This window comes from Pseudorasbora parva, chromosome 13 (assembly GCF_024679245.1).
Source record: "Pseudorasbora parva isolate DD20220531a chromosome 13, ASM2467924v1, whole genome shotgun sequence".
In the NCBI taxonomy this organism is placed as follows: Eukaryota; Metazoa; Chordata; class Actinopteri; order Cypriniformes; family Gobionidae; genus Pseudorasbora; species Pseudorasbora parva.
In genome coordinates, this window is record NC_090184.1 from 10,365,329 (window position 1) to 10,386,985 (window position 21,657).

The 21,657-nt window shown below is 37.6% G+C and overlaps 2 protein-coding genes across 2 annotated transcripts in view; one reads left to right on the plus strand and one right to left on the minus strand.

Moving 5' to 3' along the window:
• ybx1 (Y box binding protein 1) lies at window positions 1-13,611 on the plus strand. Its single transcript, XM_067413147.1, is given in 9 exon segments — window positions 1-309; window positions 311-332; window positions 2,337-2,400; window positions 2,608-2,641; window positions 2,733-2,822; window positions 6,834-7,163; window positions 7,360-7,457; window positions 12,230-12,488; window positions 13,291-13,611. Coding segments are annotated over 8 exon segments (1,161 nt in total). The 5' UTR covers window positions 1-15; the 3' UTR covers window positions 12,459-12,488; window positions 13,291-13,611.
• arhgef16 (Rho guanine nucleotide exchange factor (GEF) 16) overlaps window positions 13,533-21,657 on the minus strand; it is a 25,772-nt gene continuing 17,647 nt past the window's right edge. Inside the window, exons 11-15 of the mRNA XM_067413146.1 lie at window positions 19,205-19,359; window positions 15,550-15,699; window positions 14,280-14,347; window positions 14,059-14,160; window positions 13,533-13,885 (exon numbers count right to left, since the gene is read on the minus strand). Of these exons, the coding sequence (XP_067269247.1) occupies window positions 13,746-13,885; window positions 14,059-14,160; window positions 14,280-14,347; window positions 15,550-15,699; window positions 19,205-19,359 (615 nt within the window). The 3' untranslated portion in view covers window positions 13,533-13,745. The remainder of the gene's footprint in view (window positions 13,886-14,058; window positions 14,161-14,279; window positions 14,348-15,549; window positions 15,700-19,204; window positions 19,360-21,657) is intronic.

The following is a 21,657-nucleotide window of genomic DNA, read 5'->3' on the forward strand; positions in this document are numbered from 1 at the left end:
CAAGTTAACCGACCAATGGAATTGAGGAATGGGTGGAGAGATGTGACAGAATATCGTCCGGCATCTTTACTCAGTCCGTCCAGTTCGATCGGCAACGGGAGCGGAGAAAGGAAAGCGGAGAGCCCGAAGGCAGCAGCCCCCACCACCGCCGGCCCAGGTTACCATCTAGCACCGGGAAAACACACTAGAGAGCCACCGCCGGCTTTAACAACAAGAAAACAACATGAGCAGCGAGGCCGAAACACAGCAGCAGCCGCCGCAGCCTGCCGCCGACGTGGAGAGCCCGTCCAGCCCGGCAGCCGCAGCTACCGCGGGGGATAAGAAGGTCATCGGTAAGCCTGTCAGCGAAACCATAGCTCATTGGCCTGCGGTATTTGTTCCTTCAAAAGAATCTATTTTATTTAATGAGTCGGTGCTTCGAGGTATAATACACTTATTTTAACGAATTTTTCAGTTAGGGAAAGCGGTGTGATTTTAAGTGTGGCCTCGCAGAGACTGGTGTCGTTACCCAGTCACCAACTTAATATTATTGCTGTATCCCCGTGACTACCTAGTGTTTTTGTTTCAAGTATTCAGTTTATTTCATACATAATGGGATTTCTTTAGGTTAAACATAAGACGTTAAACTGTCTCAGTCAGTTTAAATGTTCGCTCGCGCGCCGCGTTCCATCACATCCGCGTGTGAATTGAAACCGCCATGACGCGTGTTCGAGCCCGCGGCCTACTTCAGTGAACTCGAGTCAGCACGGTTCTCGCTACTATCTCACTAAAGCCGCTTATTTACCTCACCTGAAAACCACAATATGGTTAATTATATTGTGTCCGTTTACGTATTTGTTTACTATTAAGGCTGTCGATGTTGACCGTCCCATGACACGGATCCTTGAGCTTGGCCTTGATCATGACATGAACCCAATATCATTATTAGCAATGAGTATGAAATACATCCACTCTCCAATTATACGAGTCAAACTGTCGCGGTATTTCAGAACTACATCGGGTTAAAGCTAATTGATTACTTTGAGGGGTAACATTGGCATTTTGGGTAAGCGAATGTAATCCAGGTTAAGCGCTCGCTCGCTTTCCCTTTGTTCGTGTGGTGCGTTTGACGCGTCGTGCATACGTGTCCTCGTCTCTATTAACACCATCACCGCCGTCTCAGGAAGATCCCATCATCCGACAGACGAATTATTAAATAGATTACATAAGTCATATAGATACGGATAATTTATATAAGTGTCGTCGCCCCACATATAAAATGTCCGCCATGGTGTTTGGATGATGGACGCTTCTTTTGTCTGATATGCTGCTAATAAACCCAGAGCGATTCGGACTTTTAACTTGAGACGCTAATTCATTTTCAATCTAGAACTAAATGTATAGACATATCGCCTCGTAGTGCCTGTCGTGTCCCGTAGTGAGGATGGAGAAGCGGGACTGTTTGGCTTCGATCCGGCCACATGGCTGAAGCTAGTGTGCTAACTGCAGTTAGCATCTCAACATCATCACTTCCTACTTCAACACCACATTGGGCACACATGAATGTGCTTCTTAATCTACTGCGTTGTAAACTGGATCTATTGAACCAACACGAGGTCCTCTTTCACCCTATTTTGTAATAGTGTCATGACAATTAGGTACATTTTATAGATTTTGTTTTTTAAGCGTAAGTTTATTTGTAATTCCTATTATCATCAGTGGCCGTTCTTTTACTGTAAGTTAATACAGTAACTTTATGTAGTAAGGGATATTAGGTTGATTGTCATTAAAATGTTTCCAAAACCAACAAGTCCATAAATAATGCATTTTGTTTTGTAAGCAAAATGTTCATTTATATGTCTAATTTTTTTTAAACCAGGGGTTTGTTTTAATAAATAAATGTATGTGTGTTTGTCTGTGTATATGTTTTTATCTACATTTTCTGACTCCCTCGCAGGACCCCAGATTGAAAACCCCTGTTTTAAACCATTTGTGGTGTCTTGATTTCTTTAAACTCTTGCCTGAAGCTTAATTTTCTTAAGTCTGTAATTGGTCTTTTAATCATCAAAACATGAATAGTGGGTTAATGTGATATCTGTGGGTCAGGGCCTTTCATGGTGATGGAGGTTCTTCTGATAAGAGCAGCTGCTTTTGCATCACAGTCTATTAAAAGCACCACAGTTGGAGGTTATTAATAGGACACAAAATGAACTCAACTTGCCAAGAGAGGCTTTTAAATATCTTTGCTAGTTTAATTGGTCTTTTTCTGTCAACAGCTGTACCTTGATTCTTAAAAGTACTGTTTGAGTAGTGATTTATATAAACAATCTGTGTGTGGTTTTCTTTTCTCTTTGCAGCAACAAAAGTCCTGGGGACAGTTAAATGGTTCAATGTAAGGAACGGCTACGGTTTCATCAACAGGTATATAACATTCAGCTCCTAAAGACTCTAATATAATTTGGGTCAGGGAACATCCACAATCCTATTACAGCCTTTGTGCTTATAAAGCTAGACCTGACTTGCACTAGCATGCTATTATTTATACAAATAACTTTCTCTTCAACATTGCATGCTTGTTTATTCTTCATCTGTCCTCAATTATTTACATTTGACTCTGACCTTTTGCAGAAATGACACGAAGGAAGATGTCTTTGTGCACCAGGTAATTCTTTGCTCTGATATTCACCATATTGACATACCAACTTGGTGTTGGGGAACGATTTGTTTTCTAATTGCTTTTGCTTTGTATCCAGACCGCCATTAAGAAGAATAATCCAAGGAAATATCTTCGTAGCGTTGGGGATGGAGAGACTGTGGAGTTTGACGTCGTAGAAGGGGAGAAGGTGTGCTTGTCAAAATACTCAACTTTGCAGTTCCTAACAAAAGATTAGGGTTGGGAATTGAATCAGTTTTATTTAAAATACCAACAAATACGTTCTCTTTAATGGTTCTGATGCAGAATATAATTTTTCTTAATATACACTATCGGTCAAGAGTTTGCAAAAATTAGGGCTCATTTTCCAACTCTCCTAGAATTAAACAGTTAAGTTTTACCATTTTCGAATCCATTCTCTGGATCTGGTGGTAGAACCCTTAGCATAGATCATTGAATCTGTTTAGACCGTTAGCATCTCACCTAAATGACCAAAGACATTAGATATTTTTCCTATTTAAAACTTGACTCTCCTGTAGTTACATTGTGTATTAACCCGTTTAATCCCAAATTTTTTCCTGCAATGTGAGTACATGCAATTTACTCCTTAGACCTCCCTAACACACAAATGGTATGCCTTCTTTGATTTTATGTTGGTTAAGTTAGTGAAATATTAGGTTTTATACTCGGTCACAATAGTGACCGGTGGGAAACAGCATAGACAGAATTCATACAAATTCTTCTATTAGACCTATTTACCGGTTTGAAACTTAAAATAACAATAAAATATCCAACATATAAGAATGAGATATGATTAGGATTTACTTCAAAACTATTTCTATTGTTCATGATACACAATAAAAAAAAAAATTGGGGGTATGAAAATTGCAGCCCATTGAAATAAATACAAAAATCTAGGTAACACGTTCATCTTCACTGAATAACGTGTCTGGCCAAAGAGAGGGGAAGAGGTGACCAACAAACCTTGAAAAGATCTAGGCACATACATGTAGTTATTACTCCTAAATATTAGGAAGAGCAACTTTGAACATTGAAGCACCAATTGGTAAATCCGAAATTTGGAAGTTTACAAGGTATATCTTATAAGGTTTATAAGGTATATCTCATAGATATAGATAGACAGACAGACAGACAGACAGACAGACAGACAGAAGCATAGACTGATAGACAGAAGTATAGATAGATAGACAGACAGACAGACAGAAGTATAGATAGATAGACAGACAGGCAGACAGACAGAAGTATAGATAGTTAGACAGACAGGCAGACAGACAGAAATAAGTATAGATAGACAGACAGACAGAGAGAAGTATAGACAGAGAGACAGAAGTTTAGATAGATGGATAGATAGATAGATAGACAGAAGTATAGATAGACAGACAGAAGTATAGTTAGACAGACAGACAGAAGTATAGTTAGTTAGTTAGACAGACAGAAGTATAGATAGACAGACAGACAGAAAGAAGTATAGCTAGACAAAGGTATAGCAGACAGAAGTACGATGGATGGATGGATGGATGGATGGATGGATGGATGGACGGATGGATGGACGGATGGATGGACGGACGGATAGTTTTCAGTTCAGTCTGTGAGAGAGTTCATATGAATAACACAGAATGACATAGAGGGGACATATTCTGTGTTATACTACCGGTCACAATTGTGACCGTCTTCTTTTATATGCATCCTGACAGCAGAATAAACCATGTATTAATATAATTTCAATATGTATGTATAGATGACCCTTTCATGATGATGTGTACAAAAAATGAATGAGCTATTCAAAAATTTACTTTGATTAATTCATTAAATTTTCCTGTCATTTCTGTGCTTTCACATTGTCATTGTGCTAAGATGGCAGTACCAAGTAATAAGTGTGTGTGGTCACACGACCAAACTATGCAGCAATGTTAAACCTGCCCAGAACTCATGTAGACATCTTAAATGGGTATAATAAATGAAAATTTGCTTCATAATCGAAGTTGCTTTTTAATACAACACTAAAATATTCGAGGAAAATTTACGGTCACAATTGTGACCGGTGGGATTAAACGGGTTAAGTGTGATGGAAAAGTTTACATTTTCTAGACTGATATGGCTAGGAACTACAATCCTTCCTGCGTAATCAAAGGACTTTGCTGCTGTACCATGGGTGCAGCAGGCACAATGATAAATAGGCTAACTTCTGTCAACATAACTAACATGACAACCTGCTTGCACAAGGACCGGGACTATTTTCAGACATTGTGTAATATCATTGCGCCTGCTTCACCCATGGTACATGGCAGCAAAGTCCCTTGATTATGCAGGAATGAGTGTGTAGTTCTTAGACATTTCAGCCTAGAAAATCGCATCTTTTAATTTTCTCTCTTTGTCTTAATCCACGATGTAACTACAGAAGAGTCAAGTTTGATTCAGAAATTCTTTAAATTTCTTTAGAATCTTAATTGAATACATGTGAAATACTTATGATTGAAAGATTTATAGACCGTCTAGACCGTCAAGATCTGTGGCTTCAAAGAAAGTTGGACTTTTTTTTGGCATTTGTAATGGCGACATTTGCTTGGTAATTACTTAATTCCAATACACCCACCTGATATTTCAGAATATATGGAATAACGGAAATATTAAACAAATTAACAATATTGCCTAGGGGTGTAACGATATATTGTTGAACGATATATCGCGATATAAAAAGAGACAATATAGTTTTGTCCAAGGCTCAATTTGCTGTATGTAGTAGGCCTATTTATAAGGTATAATTCACCTAAACAAATTTACACATGTACCCCAAATGTTTCTGTCATGTCGTTTTTCATTTAACTTCCAAACACAAATGAAGATATTCTTTAAATGGAGGGACACAAATCCCTCAGGTTTCATAAAATCCATTATTCCTCTCAAACTTAAAGGGGGGTAGTTGTTACTTCCCCCTTGTGTTTCTTCAGTTGAACACAAATTAAGATTTTTAACTCCAACTGTTGCTCATATAATGCATGTCATGCATTATACGAGCAAAAAATGTCATAAAGGCATCGTAAAAATAACTAATCAAGTGTCTAATCCAAGTCCTAATCCAAGAAGAGACACGAACGATGGTTTATGATGAACAGATTTACAATGACGCGCATACTGTAGTAAACACGGACGTTCAGATTTTTGCGTGACACATGAAAACATGAGTAAGTAAATGCAGAATTACAATTCTTGGGTGAACTAAACATTTACAGGTTGAATGGTCATTTTGACAAGCTTGCTTGTGACTAGAACTGTGACTGATTGCATTGATCATCTGAAGCGCACGTGTTGCCGGAATGGCGCCCTTCAAAAGCAAACATTCAGTTAAAGCGGCACTCCTTAGTGAAGCGCAAACATAATTTAAATCACCAGATCACATTTAGTTTTAGTAATACGATTGTTCAAAGCATTTTAGATGGTTTATTCTTATATGTATCGTGCATTAATAGCGGGAGAGGCTGGGCACTGGGAGAGAACGCTGCCTGTATTGGGAGCATGAGTAATGTGTAAGGGGAAAACATGAATGTTTTGGGAGTTTCATTGACATTACTACATTAAAAGACTATATAATGATGCAATGTGGAATATTTGTGGGTCATAACTTTTTAACAATACACAAGTTTAATAATAATAAGTAAAATTTATGTTGGCTTAAAATATCGGGATACATTATCATATTGTGATTTATATCGAATCGTGACACGAGTGTATCGTTACACCCCTAATTTTGCCTGAATGTATAGTCAGGACATTAGGGTCACTTCCTCAAAAGTGCTAAAAAATAATTGGTTACACTTTATTTTAAGGTGCGATTTGTTACAGTGTAATTATATACATACATACATACTGAGTAATATTAAGTAATGTACTATGTTTAGGGTTAGTTACATGTAATTAGGCATCATTTACTGTTATATGGTAAGTACATGTAACAAAGACTCTGTAAAATAGTGTTACTTATTTGTGGATCCAGAATAATATGGTTAAATTCATCACCTGAAGGAGATATTGATTTAAATATTACATTTCTGCTCAGACTATAGTGCATCAGCCTTTTCAGAGTGACTTACAGGAAATTCCTCCATTCTGTCCATTATCCAAACGAAAATGTGTATCTATTAAATTAGCAGACATTTGATATGTTTTGTCTTCATTCTATCAGGGTGCTGAGGCAGCCAATGTTACTGGCCCAGGTGGTGTCCCTGTGCAGGGTAGCAAGTATGCGGCTGACAGGAACCGATACAGGCGATTCCCACGCAGGAGGGCCCCCCCTCGTGACTACCAGGAGAACTATCAGAGTGACGGGGAGGGAGAGGTACGGGAGAAGAGAGAAGGGGCAGAAAGCGCCCCCGAGGGTGAGGGTGAAATGCAGCAACAGCAGCGGAGACCCACCTACCCCGGCAGACGGCGCTACCCACCATACTTTGTGCGGAGACGTTATGGCAGACGCCCTCCTTACTCCAACACACCCCAGAGAGGGGACATGGCAGAGGTACGAAAGAGGAATTATTTGATAACAAACATTACTGTCAACATGCTTAGACGGCCAAAGTTTTAATCTGCAAAGTTCTACACAAGCATATATTGAATCATATATTTAAAAAATAATAATTTAGTGAATTGAATATAATTTTGAATCAATATTGTTGCAAGCTCTTTGACTGAGAGATGCTGTTCTTGGCTTCTAGGCAGGGGAAGTTGATGAGAGCCAAGGTGGTCCAGACCAAGGCAACAAACCAATGAGGCAGAACTACTACAGAGGCTTCCGACCAAGGTTCAGACCAAGGTTTGCATGTTGTAATTGTAGACGTGAGGCTGCAGAAATGTAGGAACAAATTCTGGGGGGGGGTTGCAAGAAACTCGCTATTGCGAGGGGAATAAAAGTCCCATACTTTGACTCGCAAGTTTATATTTCTCAAATTGGAGAAGTCCGAAGGTCTGAAATGCAGGAGTCTTTCTTTTTTTTTTTTTTTTTTTTTTTTTTTTTTCAATGGTGGAAACCCGCTTCTTAACAATGAAATTAAAATGAGCAGTTCTATAGTGGATTTATTGCAGTGATTTATCCACGCCCATTTGTTAATGTACCTTCAAAATAACTCCCACTTGCAATGACTTCTGGTGTGATGTCTGGACACCTGTCACTCACATGATTCACCAATAACAAACTACAGCGATTCAATCAATTCCTCATGGTTAAAAGTCCCACTCTAGTTTTTTTTCTTGTTTAAGAAGCAGTTTCACTTGTATGTATGTCATAAAAGGGAAGACTCCTGTTTCATTGGACTTTAAATCTCCTAAATTCCTCAAATCCTCTGTGCCTAGAGGGCCAATGCCCTGCAGAATTTAGATCCAATTCTAATCAAACACCTGAGCAATCGGATCAAGGTCTTCAGAGTTGCTGTGAATCTACAGATAGGGGAGTTTGATCTGGGTTGAAACTAAGTTCTGCAGGGCTGGATTTGAGGAACCCTCTTGAATACTGTCAGTTGACTAGTTTAAAAATCAGACTCACTCGTACTCGGGAGTCAGAACTACAGGAGCAAAAATGTAGTTAAGTTGGGTCCAGTTCTGTAAATGTTCAAACTACCTGTTTCAAAAAATTGATTTGAAAGGTATGAGCCATCACTCACGTCTGCATGACATTATGCATATTAAAATGTTTTGATAATTAACAGCATTTTATGTAATTATGCTTTTTTTGTTTGTTAAGTGTGATTATACATGTGGGACTAATGTGGGAAACTTGCCTTTTTGGTTTCTGCTTGCATTTTTTTTATTTATTATACTTTATGAAATCCAGGTGCAAGCCCTAGTGGAAAATAATGCTGCCTTCACATGCTTCACATTCACAACTAAAGTTGTTTCTACTACTGAGAAGTTTCCGAGTTTGGTGGGCTTTTTTTTTTCTAGAATCTTTAGCAAGCTATCTATGTAGAACTGTGAATGTTAAAATGGTTTAACGAATGGGATGCTAATTTTTTTTAAAAACGAAATTATTTCCAATACATTTTGCTTTTAATAAGATTTCCCTAAGAAAGAGGCAAGAATAAACCTGGTGTCCAATGATTCAGTTCTTTGCAACAACAAAGCACTTGACAAGCTCTCAATCGTGACTCCAGAAGTGGGAAGTAGGAAAATTTTGCAAAATTAGCATGTGAAGGCAGCCTATACAGTCAAGCATGACTAAGTTCTGGGGCCGGTTGCATGGACTAAAGTGGTGTCCCGTTTCGTAGAGGAATATATTTTCACCCTTACACCCTGCCACTCTTTCACGTCTAAACCATCAATTATACAAAACAAATAGCCCATGTCAAAATGACCGCTTGAAGAGTATACACTTAAACACAGTTTTTTGTCTTAATTGGGTGTTAATAGTTGGGAGAAAATATTATGTATATTAATAGATCTGCTTTTGATCTTAAAGGGGCACCCTCTAAATAACCCTGACGATTGTCATTTAAAGGGTTAGTTCACCTAAAAATGTAAATTGATGTCATTAATGACTCCCCCTTATGTTGTTCCTAACCCGTAAGACCTTTAATCTTCGGAACACCATTTAAGATATTTTATATTTAGTCCGAGTGTTTTTCTGCTCCTCCAATGAGTGTGTATGCACACTATTGTCCATGTCCAAAAAGGTAATAAAAACATAATCAAAGTAGTCCATATGACATCAGTTAGTTAATTGACTCTCTTGAAGCATCGAAAATACATTTTGGTCCAAAAAGTAACACAAACTACGACTTTATTCAGCCTTACGGGTGTGTCGAACGACATTAGGGTGAGTCATTAAAGGTAGGGTAGGTAAGAATTGGTTAAACTTTTTTTCCAAATTTGTTTAAACTTTCTTTATATATCAATACATAATTAAAAATGTAAGTACTCTGAAAAAGAAAGTATAAAAATGAAGTGTCTGTAGACCTCTCGCGATTTGTTTTAAAGACAGCTCATTATTTCCATTCGCTCCACCTTCTCCCCGCTGGGCTCTTTCCAAAGCCACGCCCCCAAAATACATGAATGCACCACTCAGCTGGAAGACGCATTATTTACCTGAGTGCATGTAGTCGCATCATGTCAGAATCTAACTTTATCACTATGAATATAAACAAATAAGATGTCTTTTCGTACTCACTATCGAGCAGGAATACCGATTAATGGTAAAGTTTAAAATATATTTTTGTTTGATTTGGTAATGATCTAGTTATATTTATATATTTAAAAAAGTTCCTGGATGTGGTGTACTAGCTTTTACACATCTTTTGTTATCTAAAGTTAAATTTTGCGAAATTCAACACCACAGCGATCAACTTGAGCTAAGCATATTGAATTTATCATCTCTACTAATGGCTAAGTGTATAACATTGTAACTTAATGCTAAATAATGTTATGTTAGCTATATAGGCAGCTACATGTGCTAGTGCTTCATGAAAACAAACCAAAAAAATAATAATAATCAAAATGAAAGATTACCTTTCCAGCAGAAATCCAGCCAGCAAGGAGTCGCTTGTGGTCCCCCAGTTCTTGTTGAAAAGCCACTCCGATATTTACTCGCGTTTGATTTCGGTGTTTATCCAAAGGCTTTTTGTGCATTGCCTTTTCTTGTACTGTCTTCCTTTTTTGGCATTGTTTGCCTTTGCTGACTGCAAAACCCGGCACTGTGAATTTTGAATGCTCTTGCTCTTCCTAGGGGTGTGCACGTGGGCAGATCATGTAGCAAAAGGGGTGGTAGCCATGGTAGCGTGAGAGTGACAGTCGCCCCAGCCAATCACTTGTTTCATCCTGAACGAAAATAATGAGCGGTGTTTATTGCAGATTAAAAAGTCTAGTCACTCGATTTTTTTTTTTAATTTATTTTTTTTATACTCCTTTTCAGAGTACTTACATTTTAATTATGTATTGACATATAAAGAAAGTTTAAACAAATTTGGACAAGTGTTTTAGATCATTCTTACTTACCCTACCTTTAATGACATAATTTTCATTTTTGGGTGAACTAACCCTTTAATGTGAATCAAACAACAAAAGGCGCAGAGAAAGACACAGCTTTTAAAAGCTTTAATCTATCAATTTGTACAGTAAAACTGTTATTTTATATTTGATTACTTTATTAGATGTCTTTTTGTAGCCGATTACCTAAACAGTAATGTTAGTAGACCTTCCTGAAATTAAAGCACCGTATTTTATTTGTATCCGTTTTATTGTATATTTATGACCATTTTCTTGTTTTTTTTTAATGTATATATAAAACAAAAAATGCAGGTAAATGCACTGGTGACAGAAGTTTTATATTCATTTTGTTTAAACAATTATTTTGCTATAGATATTTTACATTTTTGGATTATAAAGCACTTAATTATTTTCTTAATTTTAATTTTTATTACAATAGTCTAACAAAAAGAACTGTTAACTCTTTCCCCGCCAGCGTTTAAAAAAAAAAAGTTGCCAGCCACTGCCAGGGTTTTTGACAGTTTTCACAATTTTGTAGCCCATAGAATATTTTGTTTAATGAATATCTGAGCAGCCAATAAATCAAAATAAAGAACTGACCCTCTTCTTTAAAAAAAAAAAAAAAAAAAAAAGTTTTATTCTAGCTTCATGCATTCCTTTTTTATCAACACTTGAATATGGGAAGGTTTCATAAAAAAACCTACATTTTGATAGCCTGACAAGGCAGACCCACATCAAGATGTTTGGTCTGGAAACTCACCATAGACAGGGCTCAATCCGAGGGGCGGGATAAACGGTTGTCTTTCAAACTCCCTCTGCACGCGATAGGATAGCGCTACCACCAACCAGAGCAACGAAGGTGAAACAGAGCTTGTTGATAGATTAAACATTCGCCGTATCCGGTCAGCAAAACTCTGAACACATCTTCCCTTTTTAAGAATGACTTCAGTGCCGTTCTTTGTTCTTTTCTCAGAGAAAAGCTTAACTCCAAGGCTTCCAGAGTCGCGGTCAGAGCTGATTCGAAAGACCGCCGCCGTTCGCCAGTTTCTGTGTTTACAGAAGCACGCAAACGCAACTCTGCCGTCGTAATTATGGCCCCGCCCGCCGACTCTATACACGATGTGATTGGCCCGTCCCGAGTGAGAGGATTACAACTCAGAAGAGTATTGAGAGTTCCTAGACGACACTTGCGGGCAGATTAAATTTGCTGCCGCTAGGGTGCGTCTAGATTTCTAGGCTAAAATTTTGAACAAAAAGCTGAGAAAATCGTTATTGGCCTGGAAGCGTTTTCTCACAAATAATGGAAATTTCCATGTTTGGCGGGGAAAGAGTTAAGAATGCTGTTAAAGTTCCGGATTGATGAGTAATACCGTTAACCTTAGCAATACCCATCCCTAGTTGGATTCCCAAGGCTGTCTTCTGCAACTGGTTCCTTTAATGACCTTTAATGGCTAATTTTGTTCACTCTTGATTCTTTCTTTGTGGCAATTTTTTTTTATCCTTTTAAATTTGTTGGATCTTTCAAGCTTTTCAAAATGTTTGTAATTCAAAATGCATTAGATCTTCATTGTACACCAAGTTCCCAGCGTCACCATGTATCTGTCCCTCTAGGGGTCCCCCACGTCCCCGGCCAGTGCGGGAAGGGGAGGAGGATAAGGAGAACCAGAGCGAGGGTGGGCAGAACCAGGAGCGCCCCCAGCGCCGCTACCGTCGCAACTTCAACTACCGCCGCAGACGGCCCCAGACAACCAAGCCTCAGGACGGCAAGGACAGCAAGGCAACCGATGCATCAGCCGACAAATCAGCCGCTCCCGAAGCCGAACAGGGCGGAGCAGATTAACCGGCTTGAACATCTAGACCATCCTGCCGGGTGGGTGCTACTGCCTCAGATGAGAAGTTACTGCATGTAAATGAGCATACTTGTTTATCAAGTATGTTGTTTTTGACTGTAGTGCTCTTTCTAAGGGCCATGGTTCCATCCTGTAGTTGTTTTCTTGCAGTCTTTTGGCAGCTTTTTTGTTGTTGTTTTTTTTTGTTGGTAATTTACATGAAACCTGTGAACATGTCCAGGCCACATTTAACTCCTAAAATAAACTAAATGTTTTTTTTTTTTTTTTCTTTAAGAAAATAAAGCCTACTTGTTGGAGCATCAAGATTTCTTTTGCATTGCCATTATTTTCATGACAATTAAGCACATTTTCACGCATTGTCATTCCTGTGTGTAATTTATTTTTTTGTCACAATGTTTTACTGCATTTCGATTCATTACAAAATATATAATTTTACAGGAAATGTGCTTGATTGTTAAGAAAAGGTTATTAATTGTTAAAGAATTCTATCTTAAATAGCTTTCAATGTATGTAGTTCATGTGAAGTGTGCTAGGATGTTTTCATGAGATTCCACTTGATCAGATTTGTAATTGTTTTTTTCATTAGCGTCAATTCTATGTAGGGATGGGGTGGGTGGGTGTTTGTACATAATGGATGGTGTTTCAGCTTCAGTTTGCACTTTTCATTGATGAAAGGCTAGATGATAATGCAGTGGATTTGATTAGCAGACTGTCTGCTCTGTCCTGGCAAACGCTCTTCTGCTCAGCAACTTCTAAAATCTATCAATCAGTAGCATAAGCATGCTAATCTCTTTTTTTTGTGTGTGTGTTTGCCTTTTGCAGTTTTGTCAAGAAGAAACATCCAAGATCTGAGCAATAAGAAACGGATATGATCGTCTAAGCTTGCAAAAATGCATTTCGACCAGATTACCACCGATTGCCTGCAGACTCTATGCAGACCTGTTTTCTTTTCCATTATTTTTATGTGACAGCTAAAAGTTTTGGGGAAACAGCAGATGTTTTTCTAAATCGGTCTTAAGTTTTTACACCAAATGGTTTTTAAAAGTAATTTGATATCTGGTCAGTTTGACATTTTTAAATAACTTTTTATGTATCCAAACATGAATTTTAACAAAGGCAAGCTGAAATAAAACCAGAAACAATTCCTCTAGTATGAGTGGTGTTTGTTATCAGTTCATGAGTTCTGCTGACAGTGTTCTTATTCACATTATTAGCACTAATGGTTCAGGTGTCAGAAGTACAGCTTGTTCTATGGTGTAGTTTGAGAGTCCGCTTGCTCAGACGTCGGTCTCCTTGCGGAGTCGCTCCATGCGCTGTATGTTGTTCTCCATGGCAGTGCGGTTCGTGATCTGAGTGGCGCAGCTAGCAGGAAACCAGCCTCTCTCGCCATCTCTCATTCGCTCTCCATGACACCAATCTACAACAGCCAATCACATTCACTTAATTGTTCTATATGTACACACAAACTATCCAAAATCATGACCAAACAAGTAAAAAAAAAAAAAAAAGCATTGTGAAAGTTCCTGCCAAACGCTTCATCTGGCTTGGTACATTTCAGAGATGGAGTATGAAATAAAACACCATGCTTACCATCCACTTCAAGTAAAACGATGACTACTTCTGCCTGCTGCAGGCTCAGCTCATCTGGTGCTTTTGGCATGTAGGCTTTGGTAGCTTCATATTGAGGCAGATCTTGGAACCCCCAAACAAAATGGTGTCAGAGATACAAGATATGTTAACATGCCAACCTTAACTAAAATGTTCCAAGACTTTTAAATGATTGATAAATTACATTCAATGATCAGACTCACCGTCATTAGCAATGAATTTGCTTTGTTTGACATCACTAAGTGCTGTGACCCATCGAGCTCTGTCCAGCCTACAAAACATTAAAGAGGAATAATCCATCTGAATCACTCAATGACTTACAGTAGAAGTAAAGGGGCAAAACCACAAAATATTATGGTGTAATATTTAGATGGGTCAACATAAAGTAGTCTTTCAGTATAATTACCTGGTTTATATGAATCATGCATAATATAGCATTACACAGACACATTCAGTGATATTTACCGGTACATTAGTTTCACATTACATTTAACCCTAGAAGTCCTGTCATATTCCATGCACAAATCTCTACAGTCTCCAAATGAACACATTCAAAACAAACAAAGCTATTGCACACAATTTACATGCTAAAAAAATAAACTCAAATCATCAACAGGCAAGTAAAAGGCTTTTTCTAAAAAATATTCCCTTTAGGTTGTGGTACATGTCTGTAAACCAAATATAATACATCAAGCTTTTGATGAACCTTTATTTGTACATCTCACTGCTTTATGAAAACTACACAGCATAACATATGCATTTAATGCAAGTAGTCTGCTACATTACAAGCTATACGAATATTTTCTTAATTTTTATAGAAAAAATATACCATATTAGAAAATAGCCTTTGAATAGTTTAGTTCAGAATGGTCTGAATAGATCCATTTTATTTTATAATCGCACTGAGCCATAAAAGCCTAATGTATAAAATTTAAATCTCATGTAAACATATATTTTTTATTTTTATATTTGTTTAAGGGTTCAACAACCATTCCTTAAAAAAAACTGAACCCACTTTATATTAGGTGGCCTTAACTACTATGCAGTATCATTTGATACAGTGCACTTATTGTGTACATACATGCTTACATTTTTAAAAATACCTGCATGTAACTACAGAAATTAATAAGATGTAAAATTACATTTAATTATAATTACACTGTTGACACTTCCCATAAACGTACCCATCCCACCACACCTGTCCCTAACTTTATCCGTATGTCACCTCAATATCAGCAAAGGTGTTTTACAATACAATATAACAAGTACATTGTACTTTTTTTTATGCAAGTACATAGTAGTTAAGGCCACCTAATGTATATATTTTTATTTAAAGATTATTATTATGTACTTGCGTTACTTCATGATGCGCCTCAGTTGAGTGCATTTTCAGAATTTATGATATCTTTTTATGTGATAACCCAAAACTTGCATAAAAATAGGTGGATAGAACCATAGCTATTGATAACTTACTTGCTTTCTGCAACGAATATCATCTGTTCACAACGGCCTTCGCTGTTGGGATTCATCAGCAGCTTCAGACTGAGTTTGGAGTCTGTCATTTCCTCTTCCACCTCCACCTTCTCCACCGTGGCATAGTCCAACACAACATAACTCTCCTCACTAGATAAAAAGAGTTTTACTGACATACCAGTGCCATCTAGCAGCCCTTAATAATTAAAGCTTAAAGGAATATTTAACCAAAAATAAATTTTCTGTCATGTACTCACCCTAATGCTGGTCCAAACCCGCAAGACTTTGGTTAATCTTCGAAACACAAATTAAGATATTTTTCATTGAAACATGAGAGGTTTATTTCCCTCCATTGAAAGTCCAGGTCGCCAAACCTTTAAAGATCCAAAAAGGTCATAAAGGCAGCGTAAAATGATGGCGGCGGCTATTTTTCCCTAAGTGGACAACTAAGTGTAAATATAATCTAGTTGCTTTTTACACTGTGCAAACAGCGATAGATGCTATTTACAGTACACCACGTAAATAGCAACTAGATTTCATTAACACTCGGTGAAAATAATGTTTTCTAAGTGATCGAGGATATTTACACTAAGTGCAAATATCTGTAGCTTCTCTTTACTAAGTGATAATAGGGATATATTCTATTTAAACCATATAAAATTTGCAGTTATTTGCAATATAAATTGTAATTACATGTAATTTATACTTTATTTTGACAGATACATACTATTTGCACCTCAGTATTGTTGCAATTAACCGGATGCAATAATAACAGTGTAAATTATTTTAAGTTATTAAATGGAATGCCGCCTTAAAGGCAAAATAAAAGCCCTCCTTACACCTATCCCTTACCCTACCCAATAAATACTTTAATTATCATTAAACATTTTGTTGTGCACTTTATTTCCACATTTAGAATATTTTCTTAATTTTCATTGAAAATAAATGCCTTTCCGATTTGATTTGTGATGAGGGAAGAGATAAGCGCAAGCACTGCAAAAGGCGGCTTCGAACCCGTGTTGATAGGACATTGAATTACGCATGGGTTTAAAAAAAAAAGAGGCACAGCCAGGCATTGTTAGGCGGTAGCTTCGATAGCTTTCTATAATGAGCACAGGGTTTGTAAAGACACTGTAAAATGAAATTTCAGGACTATCAAGGAATTCTCAAGCACTACTTTTTTTGGTTTTCAAGGACTACAATCAGAGATCGCAGTCGCACTTATCAAAACAATGTCTTTATTATCTTTCAAATTCTAAAAAATGTCAACCGGGACATATTTCAAAAAGTCAAATTTAAAGGGTTACTTCAGCGATTAGCATATGGCTTTGTATCAGTAGAATCCCTGGAGTATAATCAAATGATTGTGCTTCCCCCCTCATATCCCCCTGAGATGAGAGATTTATGCATTTTATTTTTGGAAAAATTCCTCCCATGATGAAATTTGACGATATTTGCGTCATTTTTAGAATATTTCGCCAAAGGCTAAAGACTACAGCCAGCAGAGGGAGCCATTTCCACATGTTTTCAACTCACACATGAGGGAATGGGAGATCACACTCAGGGCTCAGCTGCAGACATTCATTTAAACGGATGCTAAGCAATGTGTTTTAACTTCTCAAATTATTTTCTATGAAAGTTAAGCTTCCAAAGGCATGAACTGAAAACGCGCCAGACTGAACACGCGTTGTGAATGTATGCCGCGAGTGTGATCGCGATTACCTCAACTCATCATGAGAGCTCATTAGCTCATTTATGACGTTAAATGTAATCTGACTCCTAATCTGAGTTAGTGCTGTAACTCACGCGGCAACTCGATCGTTATATTGAACAGACACGTTCAGTATTTAATTGTAATGTCTGTTCTCTAACTCAAACTCAGTCACAGTAATCCAGTAGCAGTGGCTTTGGGAATGGCCTCACAGGGCAGTGAAGCATTCTGGGAATTGTAGTCTTTCATCACCATGAGACAAAAATACATTTTCGGTCTTTTCTCAGTCTAGAAGGCACCAATTTCAAAAATAATTTCAAATTTCTACAACATTAATGACCCAGTTTAAATACAGATTCTTCTTTCCAGCGCTGAAGTACACCCCTTTAAGTACTCCAAGCACCCGGTCCGAACCCAGTGAGCAAATTTAATTAAGGCTTGTATTTTCATATAAACAAACACATACATTTAGCACATCATATAAGGAAAACCTGTGTGTGCGTCATGTTAGAGCAAACCTCATTGGTTCCCACGCATTTTGGGTTTGAGCTGTTTACCATATGTGATGCAAAATGTATTTGGTTTGATCATTGTTTAGATGTAAATAAAAGCCTAAATTAAATCTGCTCCTCATTAAATATAAAGTGATCGTATCTCTTCACAGGACTTGCTTGACTCAAATGGACGTTTTTACGAGCTTTATGACTTCTTATCCCTCAGTCCTTCCATAAAGAGTAGGGGTGTAACCCCGGCATCCTGGCCAAATTTGCCCATTGGCCCGTCCATCATGGCCTCCTAATCCTCCCCCTATCCTGTTTGGCTTTATCACTCTGTCTCCTCTCCACCAATCAGCTGGTGTGTGGTGAGCGTTCTGGCCCAGTATGGCTGCCTCATTATCCAGGTGGATGCTGCACATTGGTGGTGGTTGAGGAGATTCCCCCTTTATGTAAAGCGCTTTGAGAGCCTAGAAAAGCGCCATATAAATGTAATGAATTGTAATGAAAAATGATGACCTTTTAGGATTTTTAAGTTTTTGGTTACTTGGACTTTCAATGGAAGGACAGAAACCTCACAGATTTAATTATATCATATTAACTGACATTTAGAAGATGAACCAAAGTCTGATGGGTTTGGAATGGATTGAAGGTGAGTAAATGACGACAATTTTCCTTTTTAGGTGAACTAACCCTTTAAATGCAAGTTACTCCCCATAAACTGAACGCAGCATAGATCGAGAAATTGCCTATGGTTGGATAGATATGTTTACATTTTGAAATTATAATTGATTAAAAAAAGACTTTTATCTAATACAGTAAAATCCAAATATATATTTTGCAGACTATTTTTATTATTTGTGTGCCGGACAATGTGGGTTCTGCACATATACACAGGTTGTGAGAAGTTTGCAGAATGCACTTATATTGAAATAGAGTGAAATTTAGCTGAAAATATTAACAAATATACAATATATATATAAAAATATTTATTTTACCAACATGGAAGGGACCATTTTAGAAGTTTGTTAATAACGTGTGCATTCTGCAAGCCCAGATTTACAGATTGGTTATGTAAAAAAACAAAAAAAAACAATCGATGATCCACTTTTGCTAATGCACATTAACTACACAAAACCATAACTATTAAAAACGCATTTACAGCATTATTGTTGAATGATTCAGCAGTCCTGGTCAAATAACCGTTTAAATTCTGTTTACGTCATTGTTCTGAACAACTTCCTAATGCCACAGAATAAGTAGCTTGATGAAAATTGATGCATTACCACTTCAAAAACAGTGTCACATGCAACTCTAATGCGATCAATAAATACCTTGGAATATTTGTCATCTAATCAGAATGAAGAACTCAACAGCGCAGGGTTTAACTGAGAGGACACTGTCTGAAGTTGTAATGTGGTAAGGGACCGTACAGCATCACTGCTCTGACCTCTTTTTCTTTGTGACGATGAGCACATCATTGAAGAGGAACAGGTAGTAGCTCTTGTAGCTGAAAGCTTTCCGGAAAATGCTGAGATCATCAGTGTACGCAGCCAGCTCACCACTCTTTTTTAGCCAGCGAGATGATGACACTAATGGGAAAGGCTAAAAACATACATAAAGTGTAAGAGACAGTACATTATTATTAAAACAGTATGACAAAGATTTTAAATACAAAGTTTACGTCTAAAAACACATCCATGATCATAGTAGTTTGTCTTTGCACCCATCTATCAAATTGAAATTCCTTTCCTTTTCACTATTATTTTTCACTCTTATTTTTCCTTTTCACTCTTACCTTTACCTCCAAAACCCTGGGATATAATGCTCGCTTTTTATGATCAATCAATTCCATTTTTTTTTTTGTCATTCTTTTGCCGTTATCAAACAGCTAATGTTATACAAACCATGTTCATGTTCGCCATCTGTCTGCCTTCTAAAAATCAGTATCCTTAGAAATGCTTTGAACAACTTAGAACATCAGTGGAAAAATGTTTGTTTTTCAAACAAATGTATTTATTTTTATGTATGCATGTATGCTATTCTTGACCTTCTGTAAAGCACTTTGGTCAGCCTGGGGGCTGTGGGAAATGTGCTATATAAATAAAATTGAACTTGAACTTGAACTTGAAAAGGCATATAGTTCATCATAAATTTTGTAATATACATCAATCAGGCATAACATTATGATCACTGACAGGTGAAGTGAATAACACTGATCATCTCTTCAACATGACACTTGTTAGCGGGTGGGATATATTAGGCAGCTTTGTCCTTAAAGTTGAAGTGTTAAGAAAGAGGAAATATAGGCACGCTTACGGATTTGAGCGAGAGCGACAAGGGCCAAATTGTGATGGCAAGACTACTGGGTCAGAGAATCTCCAAAACTGCAGCTCTTGTGGGGTGTTCCCACTTTGAAGTGGTCATCAAAAATGGTCCAAGGAAGGAAAACTGGTAGACCAGAAACAGGGCCAAGGCTCAATGATGCACAAGGGGAGCAAAGGCTGGCCCGTGTGGTCCGTTCAAACAGACAAGCTACTGCAGCTCAAATTGCTCAAGAAGGTAATGCTGGTCCTGATAGAAAGGTTTTAGAATCACAGTGCACCGCATTTTGTTGCGTATAGGGCTACATAGACACAGACAAATCAGGGAGCCTATGCTGACCCCTGTCCACCGCCAAAAGCACAAACAGTGAACTGTGGAGTCCATGCCTTGATGGGTCAGGGCTGTTTTGGCAACAAAAGGGGGACAAACACAGGAAGGTTGTCATAATGTTATGCCTGATCAGTCTACATAATTACCGGGATTTCCATATACCGGGATAACCGAGAATAGTAAATGATATGCTAAAGCCTGACCTGCACGTTGATGTGATTGGTTACAAAGTATTTTGTGATTTCAAACCACATTTTTAGTTCACTGCAGTTAAGGTGAAAATACTCAGCAATGGTGTTAACTTATGCTTTAAGACAAACCATCTGCAAATTCATATTAAAACCTCACATAGCCATATAAACTTTAAAAACTTGAGTTTCACCACAGAGGTAATGTAGTTTAAGGGTATGTTGTTTACACAAGCTCAAGATCAAGCCTGCAGTCTCCCTCTCAGCGCCTCGATCGATTAGTTTGTCATTGAAGGCAGTTATAACCACGATGATTTCATTTCAAGTGTTCGTTTTTAAAATAAGTTTAGTTTTAGTTAGTTATCTGATGCTTTAAAAACGGGGGGTGTGATGTCATGATTGACAGCTGAGACTGACGTCTTCTCTGAGGGAAGTTGTCACTGAGGCACTAATAGACTTTTTTCGGAATTTTTGGGAGCAGATTGGTGCTTTTGTTTTAATTTCTACATTTCCATAACTGTTTATTTCACAGCAACATAATTAATTGTTCTGCATCTGCGAGAGTGTGAGCGGGCTTTTGATATCGCAGCTGTACTTCCTGCTCTACTTCCTGCGCAACTCCGGTCCCGAAATTGCTACTGCGCAGACACGGTCCCAAGATGTCAGCGCCGTGCACCCTGCCTGAAAGCTTCAAATATGGCAAGCGGAAACGGATTATGTCGAGTCGTCCATATTTTTTTACGGTCTATGCTCAAGATACAATCACATTTTATTCTACAATATAAACAACATCAGTGATATTTTCTTGTCATTTTTTAAAGCCTTTACTTGTCTTATAAAAGGTGGTTGCTAAAAAGTGGCTAAATGGGACTGCATAGGACTACAGTGACATTAAATGTCATCAGCCAAAAAGATAAACTCATCTACTCTCAGCCTCGTTGTTTAAAATCACACTCTTGCAAACTATAACTCAAACCACTGACATGGAGGTCATGTGACTGTGGTGGAGTTTGTTTATAGACTTTGACTGTTTTTTTTTACACTTCAAAAATTATACAAT